The sequence below is a fragment of the Sprattus sprattus genome, assembly GCF_963457725.1.
Source record: "Sprattus sprattus genome assembly, chromosome: 20".
Classification (NCBI taxonomy): domain Eukaryota; kingdom Metazoa; phylum Chordata; class Actinopteri; order Clupeiformes; family Clupeidae; genus Sprattus; species Sprattus sprattus.
The window spans coordinates 13004473-13015124 of NC_137918.1; the positions used below are offsets into that span (position 1 = coordinate 13004473).

General features: G+C 44.0%; 1 protein-coding gene across 1 annotated transcript in view; it reads right to left on the bottom strand.

Moving 5' to 3' along the window:
• Nucleotides 1–1871: 1871 nt before the first annotated feature.
• Nucleotides 1872–10652, bottom strand: part of rapgef5a (Rap guanine nucleotide exchange factor (GEF) 5a) — a gene marked incomplete at its 5' end in the record, with an annotated part of 95068 nt that continues 86287 nt past the window's right edge. Inside the window, 8 exons of the mRNA XM_080859010.1 lie at nt 1872–3968; nt 4312–4366; nt 4587–4651; nt 5283–5370; nt 5946–5996; nt 6306–6396; nt 6687–6865; nt 8609–8731. Coding sequence (XP_080715136.1) covers nt 3850–3968; nt 4312–4366; nt 4587–4651; nt 5283–5370; nt 5946–5996; nt 6306–6396; nt 6687–6865; nt 8609–8731 — 771 coding nt within the window. The 3' untranslated portion in view covers nt 1872–3849. The remainder of the gene's footprint in view (nt 3969–4311; nt 4367–4586; nt 4652–5282; nt 5371–5945; nt 5997–6305; nt 6397–6686; nt 6866–8608; nt 8732–10652) is intronic.

Below are 10652 nucleotides of genomic sequence, written 5' to 3' on the forward strand. Positions count from 1 at the left end.
ATAATTCGGCCTTTAAGGCCGAGATATACTCAGTTAATGAGCATGAATTGCTACGTGCTTACGCGTTGCGTTGGGGGTGTTGCCAAGCAATTCACCGTCAGAACAATAGGCTTGCGTAAAAAGTCTAGAAAAATCGGCCGACGCACGCAAGACGTGAAAAGTCGTGCAAGGGTCGCGCAAGGGGCTTGCAGGGCCTCTTGCGCTTACGCTTACGCCTCTGACCATAAATCGGCCTTTAGTGTCATCAGGACACTGGTGTGCTGACTTCTGAGGTGCTGTGCGATGACAACCTGGACCACTGGAGTCCCTCATTACGCCTCATGCATCACATCACCAGGACTGAGGTGGTACCTCGCAGTAAGAGAAGCAACTTGTATTTGTAAACTTGCAATGTCAAGTGTGATAGAAATATGATAATTAACAGTCAGTCTCATTTTCAGGAGCCGCGACTGCTTCTGAGGTGTTGTCAAGGTAACTTGGCAGGGATCTTGTGTGTTTGATGACAGGTGAGACACCTTTTAGTTTAGACCCCTAAAGGTAAGCATAAGGAATAACACACCTTATCTCTTAGCAAAGAAATATAAATGACAACAGGAAACACCTGGGATAACATTACATAAATGGTTTATTTGCTCATTTACATTGGAACTGTATAATAAAAATGCATACTTTAGAAAACAGGTGTGTGTTTTTTATAACAAGAACATGGAAAGTGAATACAACATGGCTGTATTGCTTTGCAACATTTTCTTTTTTAAAACATAAATATTTTGAACATATTTCTATTTACACTTTCAGTTAACAACAAAGGTTTTTTTTTGTTTCGTTTGTTTCCATTCTCATCGTGTTTCGGTGGGCACTGTCTTTCAACCCCATGCAAACTGCCTTAGCAACTTTTTTTTTGTTTGTTTTGTGTCGAACAGAACAGTATTGAACATTAGTAAGAAAACACAATATTTCTGTCATGGTATCCCATGGCATGTCACCATCATTTCACGCCCATCTTCAGTGCCTGCTCTATCCATATGAGGAGGAGAAGGCACCGTGATTCCCTCAGGATAGAAGACACCAGCAGCAGCAGCGGACTTGGACCAGACCGTACCTGGATCTACCGGTTTGTTAAGGTTACTTTTGAGACAAAGTAGGTTACATACAGTACCACTCAAAAGTTTGGACACACCTGGTAATTTTTTGGGAAGTTTTTTCTTTTCTTTTATTATTTTCTTCATGGTAGATAACACTTTTTTGTTTAGAACATCATTAAATATGTGTTCCTTTGTAGTTAAAATGTCTTCAGTATTAATCTACAATGTAGAAAATAATAAAAGTAAAGAAAACACTTCTCAAAGAAATTAAAGGTGTGTCCAAACGTTTGACTGGCACTGTATTACTAGTTACCCTGTCAAAAATGTAACAAGTAATGTAACGATTTATAGTTATTTAACAAAGTAAAGTTACTTCTTGTATTGGATTACTTCAAATTGGCAGACAAGAGGTGGATCACATTTAAATAAGGGAATCATAAGAGAGCCTTGTGGCTTCATTCTCCTAACAAAACAAAGCCAAATGGCTCTTCTTTTAGGACTCTTCTGAGCTGACTAAGCCAGGTTTGTCACTAAACCACGTGCTTGGAGTCCCCCCCAGGACCAGATCAGTCTGCTGCCATCATGGCATCAACACAAAACTCTTTCCTCACAAAATAAACCGATATAGAAGACACATTTGTGTTTCCACCTGTCTTCGCACTGACACATTAATTAAAACAAACAAAGCAAATAGATATATAAATAAGGATTCTTTGTCCTGCTCACATAGTGATACAACACATTTGCAGATGTACACAAGTCCACAGAGGGTAATTAAAGGCCCACCTCACAAACTACAGGATGCAGAGGGATAGAAAGCAGAAGCACAAAAACCAGAGGGACTAGGTGATGTCATCAAAGCTCGGTTGACATTTTCATTTTTTTGAATTTGTTTGTGTCTTTAAATTTCCCAAAATATATTACAGCTAACCATGGCTTTTAAGTCACAAAAAAATTCTCCTTATTCAAAAGAGTACTGTTATGTGTTTTCCTGAGTTCTGACAATTTTATGTCAAATTGTTAATAATTATTTCCATGCTTATCCAACAAGAGTGAGATTATCGCCTTAATTAAATGAACGAAGGTCAAGATTGAGTCTCCAAAAAGGGTGGAGTTCACTGCTTCAACTGTTCTAGGATCAGTCATGACAATATACGTGGGTGGCATTATAGAGGTGTGAAAAGCATGGATAAGGCATTACAACTGTTTACATGGTTTATATTGCATCGTTCTCCCACTTTAAAGTATTGGCACAAACAAAAGAAACACAATTTCAATGTTTCACCACAGAACAATTATAAATCTATATACATTCTTGCACATTATTTTACAGAAGCAGAACTTAAAAACAAAAGGAAAAGAAAGACAAGTGCAAATGGCAATGTTAGTGTAGGACTTTTTTAGCACTTGACATCATTGACCACCGCGAGGGAGGCAGCTGCTGTCACTCCTCGATGGCTTTACCAAAACTAACCATGTGGCAAAAAGCCGTGCGCCTTGCCACAGCCAAATACACACCAACAGAAAATGTGCTATCCAAATCATCCTGCCCCATACACACACACACACACACACACACACACACACACACACAAACAGACACACACACAGACACACAGACACACAGACAGACACACACACACACACACACACACACACACACACCCTCCCTTCTCCAAACCCACAGTCCTGGCAAGGAATATGGTTGACCCATCTGTGAAGTAACACTGACAATGGCTTCCTGTAACAACAAATATGTGTACAAATATACATATGTCTTTGTACAAAAGTGAACCCCTCCCTGCCTGCACATGCACGGGTTTGTTTTTTACAGCTGGTGTGTGTGTTTGTGTGTGTGTGTGCGTGTGTTTTTACAGCTGGTGGACAAAAGAGTTTCCATCCCAATTTAATTTGTGCGTCGCCACAACTTATGGCAACCGTTTCATGACTGAGTAATACAGAATGAGTGAAGTAATGTTTCTATATTACAGGCTCTCTCTCCCCTATTGCATTGATATCTCTATAAGGAACGTCACATTATCCCCCCTATAACTGAACACTTGTTTCAGTGCTTTGTGTTCTGAAGAAATCCATCCAGTGAAATCCTCAAATCAAAGTCAATCAAAAGATGAAAACAATGTTAGTTAAGGATGACCCTTACATCACATAGAATAACACAAAAAATAATAAAAAAAACAGAGGAATTTTGTCTGTGAAGCCTATATATTTGTGGCACAATGGGGACAAGCAATGATTTCTTTTAAGGAGGCAAGCCACAGGTCAACTGTCTGGCTGCGTTAAGGTCCGTTTGTGAGGTCCTCAGTTAGTGTCGGTTAGAGAGACAAGGGCCATAACACCTTATAAACATCTTATAAATATGGCCTTTATGACATCTTTCTTCTTTCTCCATGTCTCTTTCGTCACTGAGGTCCCTGGGAGTGGGTAAAGAGCTGAGGAGAGTTGCAGAGTGGGTCTCCTCATACTGGCTAAATGACACTGACACACTCGAATAACCAGTAACTTCAGTCATGAGTTCCAGTATAACTTCAGTCATGAGTTCACTTCTATCAGTCACAAGGAGTAAGCCAGTCAAGGTCCTGATTGAAGACTGTCCTTACTGACAGGCTGTTCCTGCTCGCTGTATGGTGGGGAGGGGGTGCTTGCTTCTCATCTGAAACACAGGAGGGCGCTTTTTGTACACTAACGGGAACTTGGTGCAGCTGGCTTGTGTTCACACATAGCGTCCAACAGGGGGTGCTGTTTCTCATGCTCTGGGCTCGATTCTGTGTGACAGCTCGAACAGAGTCTGCTGATTGTCGATGATGTGCAGGTAGTGGATGCTGGCTTTCATCTCTGGACTGCAGCTCTGAGTGCCCTCGTTGCCTACAGAAGGGGGAGGAATATCACAGATAATACAGTTTTACACAATAGAATAAACAACAATGTTTAAAAGAGTCAAACTTCTCTTAATTTCAAACTTTTTCCTGTACAAATGGAACATTTTGAATCATTACAATCCTGATTAAGGTCACAGTTTCAGACAAGCATAACCAAATGAAAGATGTTAAGAGTGGACACCCCCCACCCAACAACCCCCAGTCACTAAGATAACAGTGGAGATGTGATGCTTTTCTGTTGCTGGGCCTAAGCTGAAACAAATGAATCCATGTGACTAATCCTGACCAATGAGAGTGGAGCGGAGCAAGAAGGGGGAGGAGCACTCTACCTGTCTGGTCTGTTTGACAGTGGCGAATGAGACGCACGGTGTCTGCAATCATGTGCTGAGGAGAGAACAGAAAATTGAGCTCACAAATTAATAAACCACTTTTATTAAAGATTTAGACATGAAGCCCCCATTAAACCTCCATTCGTCTTGTTTTTGTCTGCTGCATCAGCCATTTGATGCGTAAAATATTTTCTTCTTAAACAGAAACAGTAAAATGCCAGATAAGCTGAATGAAAACATCCAGATGAAAAGGTCAGTAATAAAAAAACACTCACCAGTTTCTCAAAATTGACCAGGTTGTCGTGAAAGGTCTTGTTTCCCTCATGAATGAAGGTAATGTCTGCAATTGTGTAAATTGCAAATAGGCCAGTTAAAGATTTGATGTAAATCCAATCGTACCGTTCTACATTACTCCCTGCTCCACCTACTCTTCCAAAGCTAACATTAGTCCTTTAAAGAGGTAGTGTTTACCCCAAGACAAGTCCAAAAACGTTGAAAAGCACACTAACTTTGCACATGATAAAAAAAGCACACTACCTTTGCACAAGATTAAAAAGCACACTTACTTTGCACATGATTAAAAAGCACACTAACTTTGCACGTAATTGAAAAGCACACTAACTTTGCACACGATTAAAAAGCACACTAACTTCGCACGTAATTGAAAAGCACACTAACTTTGCACATGATTAAAAAGCACACTAACTTTGCACATGATTCAAAAGCACACTAACTTTGCACATGATTAGAAAGCACACTAACTTTGCACGTGATTCAAAAGCACACTAACTTTGCACATGATTAGAAAGCACACTAACTTTGCACATGATTCAAAAGCACACTAACTTTGCACATGATTGAAAAGCACACTAACTTTGCACATGATTCAAAAGCACACTAACTTTGCACACGATTAAAAAGCACACTAACTTTGCACATGATTGAAAGCACATAATCAACAATAGCCGTACCTTTGAGCATCAGGGGCATGAAGGGGATTTTGGGGGACTTCATCTTCCTGAAGGCATCTCTGTAGGCCTTGTGGTTCATGGACGGGTCCTGAAAACAGCAGTAAGGTCAAAGGTTAGATGCCTGTCACTTCCCCTACAGCCTTTATGGACTGTGTTCCTCGGACAGTTCCATAAGTGTGTGAGTGTATAAATTTGTGTGTGTGTGTGTGTGTGTGTGTGTGTATGTATACGCATGTGTGTGTGTATGCGTGTGTTTGTGTGTGTGTGTGTTTGTGTGTATGTATACGCATGTGTGTGTGTATGCGTGTGTGTGTGTGTGTATGTATACGCATGTGTGTGTGTATGCGTGTGTGTGTGTGTGTGTATGTATACGCATGTGTGTGTGTATGCGTGTGTGTGTGTGTGTGTGTGAGTATGTATACGCATATGTGTGTGTATGCGTGTGTGTGTGTGTGTGTGTGTGTGTGTGTGTATGCGTGTGTGTGTATGCGTGTGTGTGTGTGTATGCGTGTGTGTGTGTGTGTGTGTGTGTGTGTTTGTGTGTGTGTGTATACATGTCACAGGTTAGAGTCATGATGCCTGTCACTTCCAGACATGCAGTAAGTAATCTGGTCAGGGCGTATAGCGTGAGCTGCACATGAATCAGTCAGGCCCGCGGCTTACCGTCAGCAGCTCCAGCTCCGAGAACAGCTTCTTGAACTTTCCGGGGACTTTCTGGAAATTGAGGAAGAAGAAACAGTCATACACGACATACAAGATCTTCCCCAATGAGATGCCAACACTCTCAGTTGCTTACAGACACACATTACACCGCCAATACATACGGTTGCATCATAGTATGTCCACCCACTCGTCCATACATACGGTTGCATCATAGTATGTCCACCCACTCGTCCATACATATGGTTGCATCATAGTATGTCCACCCACTCGTCCATACATATGGTTGCATCATAGTATGTCCACGCACTCGTCCACACATATATGTGGGTCACATGTATATACATCCAGAGACACACCCACCTCCCACGTGACGTTGAGGCGGCTGACTGCAGCGGTGTTCATGCCCATGATGATGGCGAAGGAGGAGTTGAGGTTCCGCTGTGCTTTGCAGCTGCAGAAGACACACAAAGGGTCATAATGACAGCTTCCTTTTTTCAGCCAGAGGTCAGAGTTCAAACATATGGATATTTACAAAGTCTGATGGTTGTGGGGACAATGTAATAGGAGATATCTATGCAAATAACACACACAGTCTGTTTCTCTCTTTTTCTCTCCTTCTTGTGAGTGTGTGTGTGTGTGTGTGTGTGTGTGTGTGTGTGTGTGTGAGTGTGAGTGTGAGTGTGAGTGCGTGTGCGTGTGCGTGTGCGTGTGCGTGTGCGTGTGTCTGTGTCTGTGTCTTACTGTGCAGCGATCTTGATAAACTTCTTGAGCAGCTGGACGCGCTTGCCCAGCGAGGGGCACATCAGCACCTCTGACATCACCCACTGCTGCACCTCGTTACAACGCTGCAACAGCACCTCTAGCGCCACCGTGTGGCGACTGCTGGCCTGACGACTCAGAGTGTAGTGGATCAGCTCTTGCTGCAGAGAGAGCAAGATATAAAGAGATATAGATAGAGAAAGAGAGATGATGATGAAAAAGATGGAGAGAGAGTGAGAAGAAGAAGAAGGAAGCAGAGAAAAGAGATAGACAAAAGGTTCTTCTTTTAGTTTTTAAATTGTTTTTAAACGCAGATGAGACGAGGCAAACAGAAAGAGAAATGTGACACTTGACATAAGCAACAAGCGCCTCTAAATAAAATAAATTAACACCCTATTGAGGAAAGCTTAATCAGTGAGGCTACAGGACTCCTCTCCCCTGACTGTGCCCACTCACTCAGTCCAATCCCAACTCTAGACTAGCGATTAGCGCTAGCCACCGCGTCCACTCACTCAGTCCAATCCCAACTCTAGACTAGCGATTAGCGCTAGCCACCGCGTCCACTCACTCAGTCCAATCCCAACTCTAGACTAGCGATTAGCGCTAGCCACCGCGTCCACTCACTCAGTCCAATCCCAACTCTAGACTAGCGATTAGCGCTAGCCACCGCGTCCACTGACTCAGTCCAATCCCAACTCTAGACTAGCGATTAGCGCTAGCCACCGCGTCCACTCACTCAGTCCAATCCCAACTCTAGACTAGCGATTAGCGCTAGCCACCGCGTCCACTGACTCAGTCCAATCCCAACTCTAGACTAGCGATTAGCGCTAGCCACCGCGTCCACTCACTCAGTCCAATCCCAACTCTAGACTAGCGATTAGCGCTAGCCACCGCGTCCACTGACTCAGTCCAATCCCAGCTCCAGACTATCGATTAGCGTTAGCCACCGCGTCCACTCCCTCAGTCCAATCCCAACTCTAGACTAGCGATTAGCGCTAGCCACCGCGTCCACTCACTCAGTCCAATCCCAACTCTAGACTAGCGATTAGCGCTAGACTGGGGAGAACCAGCGGATGCTGCTGCTAAGCTGCCTGCCTCCATTGAACAGGCTTTATGGGGTCTGAGTGGGGCAACCCAGCTGGAGGGGGATCTTCTCAACCAACCACACACACACACACACACACACACACACACACACACACACACACACACACACACACACACACACACACACACACACACACACACACACACACACACACACACACACACATCGAATCTCCAAGAACAAGGACAATACGGTATCAGTGAATCAGCCTATGCAATGACCAATATTGTCGAATAAGCTTGTATCGGGACCATGGTCAATGTCAGTGAATAAGCTTGTATGGAGCAACCTGATCAAGTGGATAACTCTATTAACTTAACTTACTACTTAAGTGGGCACGCTGCTAACTCTATTAACTCAACTTACTACTTAAGTGGGTATGTGCTTACTCTATTAAATTAACTTACTACTTAAGCGGGCACGCTGCTAACTCTATTATCCTAACTTACTACTTAAGCGGGCACGTTGCTAGCTCTATTAACTTAACTTACTACTTAAGTGGGTACGCTGCTAACTCTATTAACTCAACTTACTACTTAAGTGGTTATGCTGCTAACTCTATTAAATTAACTTACTACTTAAGCGGGCACGCTGCTAACTCTATTATCCTAACTTACTACTTAAGCGGGCACGCTGCTAACTCTAATAACTCAACTTACTACTTAAGTGGTTACGCTGCTAACTCTATTAAATTAACTTACTACTTAAGTGGGTACGCTGCTAACTCTATTAACCTACACTGGTTACTTAAGTAGTAAGTTAAGTACGTAGGGTCAACAGTGTAAGGGCTCAGTACCTCGTGTATGGAGTTGAAGAGGCTCCAGTCGAAGTTGGTGAGTGCCGCCGACACGTCCCACGTGTTCATGCCCAGGAGCCGCACGGGTCTATGGCCCAGCTCAGGGCACTCCGTCAGGGGGGGCTGGGAGAGAAGGGAGGGGGATCAGGTTTATATATATATATATATTTATATATATATTTATTATTTCTACTGAAGAGAAATACTGATGGATGTGCACAAGTAATGGATGTACAAGGATAATATCGCAGACTTATCAATTTGACAAATTAGCTGTTATGTTTAAATTACCGACTAAAAGCCCATTTTACTTCAGAAATGATAGGACATCAATCACTCACAGGGGATACATTTAGAATATGACATGTTGACAAAACGAATGAATTTCATTAGCGACTGTTCTAGCAATCTAGCAGGACGGGGAACTTCACCGCTAGTGCTGAAACCCAACGTGAAAACAATATAAAGCCGTTCACTGGAACGAAACCTGGCAATTCAATTAAAAAAACGAATTATCCCACTAGGATTAGAAACTAAGTCCGCCATTTCCAAAATAATCTTCCTCTCTGGTGATAAACATAACACAAGAAAATATCCCAGTTATCTGATAATGGGCTTTAGATGGGTGTTCTTATCGTTTGTTATCGCTGCCTTTCTGACACATTCTGTAGAGCAAAGTCCTTCAAATCACCATCCCCCGGAGCCAAAATACTAGATATTTCTCAAGCTCATTTCTTTGAGAGGGTAAGCAGCAATGATTGTGGTTAACGAGCTCATTAAATCATTACAACACAGAAGGTAATTAGAACAATAACAGCAACAAAAGACGGGAGTTTGGTCTTCAAGGGCAGATTTGAGGACTGCTGCAGTGGAGAGAGCGAGGGGGTAACTGTAGCAGTAGAGTGAGAAGAGGGGGTAACTGGAGCAGTAGAGTGAGAAGAGGGGGTAACTGAGTGAGAAGAGGGGGTAACTGGAGCAGTAGAGTGGGAAGAGGGGGTAACTGGAGCAGTAGAGTGAGAAGAGGGGGTAACTGGAGCAGTGGAGTGAGAAGAGGGGGTAACTGGAGCAGTAGAGTGAGAAGAGGGGGTAACTGTGGCAGTAGAGTGAGAAGAGGGGGTAACTGGAGCAGTAGAGTGGGAAGAGGGGGTAACTGGAGCAGTAGAGTGAGAAGAGGGGGTAACTGGAGCAGTAGAGTGAGAAGAGGGGGTAACTGGAGCAGTAGAGTGAGAAGAGGGGGTAACTGTGGCAGTAGAGTGAGAAGAGGGGGTAACTGTGGCAGTAGAGGGAGAAGAGGGGGTAACTGTCAAGGACAGATTTGAGGACTGCTGCAGTGGAGGGAGCGAGGGGGTAACTGTGGCAGTAGAGTGAGAAGAGGGGGTAACTGTGGCAGTAGAGTGAGAAGAGGGGGTAACTGTGGCAGTAGAGTGAGAAGAGGGGGTAACCGGAGCAGTAGAGTCAGAAGAGGGGGTAACTGGAGCAGTAGAGTGAGAAGAGGGGGTAACTGTGGCAGTAGAGTGAGAAGAGGGGGTAACTGGAACAGTAGAGTGAGAAGAGGGGGGTAACTGGAGCAGTAGAGTGGGAAGAGAAGAGGGGGTAACTGGGGCAGTAGAGTGAGAAGAGGGGGTAACTGTGGGAGTAGAGTGAGAAGAGGGGGTAACTGGAGCAGTAGAGTGAGAAGAGGGGGTAACTGGAGCAGTAGAGTCAGAAGAGGGGGTAACTGGAGCAGTAGAGTGAGAAGAGGGGGTAACTGGAGCAGTAGAGTCAGAAGAGGGGGTAACTGGAGCAGTAGAGGGAGAAGAGGGGGTAACTGGAGCAGTAGAGTGAGAAGAGGGGGTAACTGGAGCAGTAGAGTCAGAAGAGGGGGTAACTGTGGCAGTAGAGTGGGAAGAGGGGGTAACTGGAGCAGTAGAGTGAGAAGAGGGGGTAACTGTGGCAGTAGAGTGAGAAGAGGGGGTAACTGTGGCAGTAGAGTGGGAAGAGGGGGTAACTGTGGCAGTAAAGGGAGAAGAGGGGGTAACTGTGGCAGTAGAGTGAGAAGAGGGGG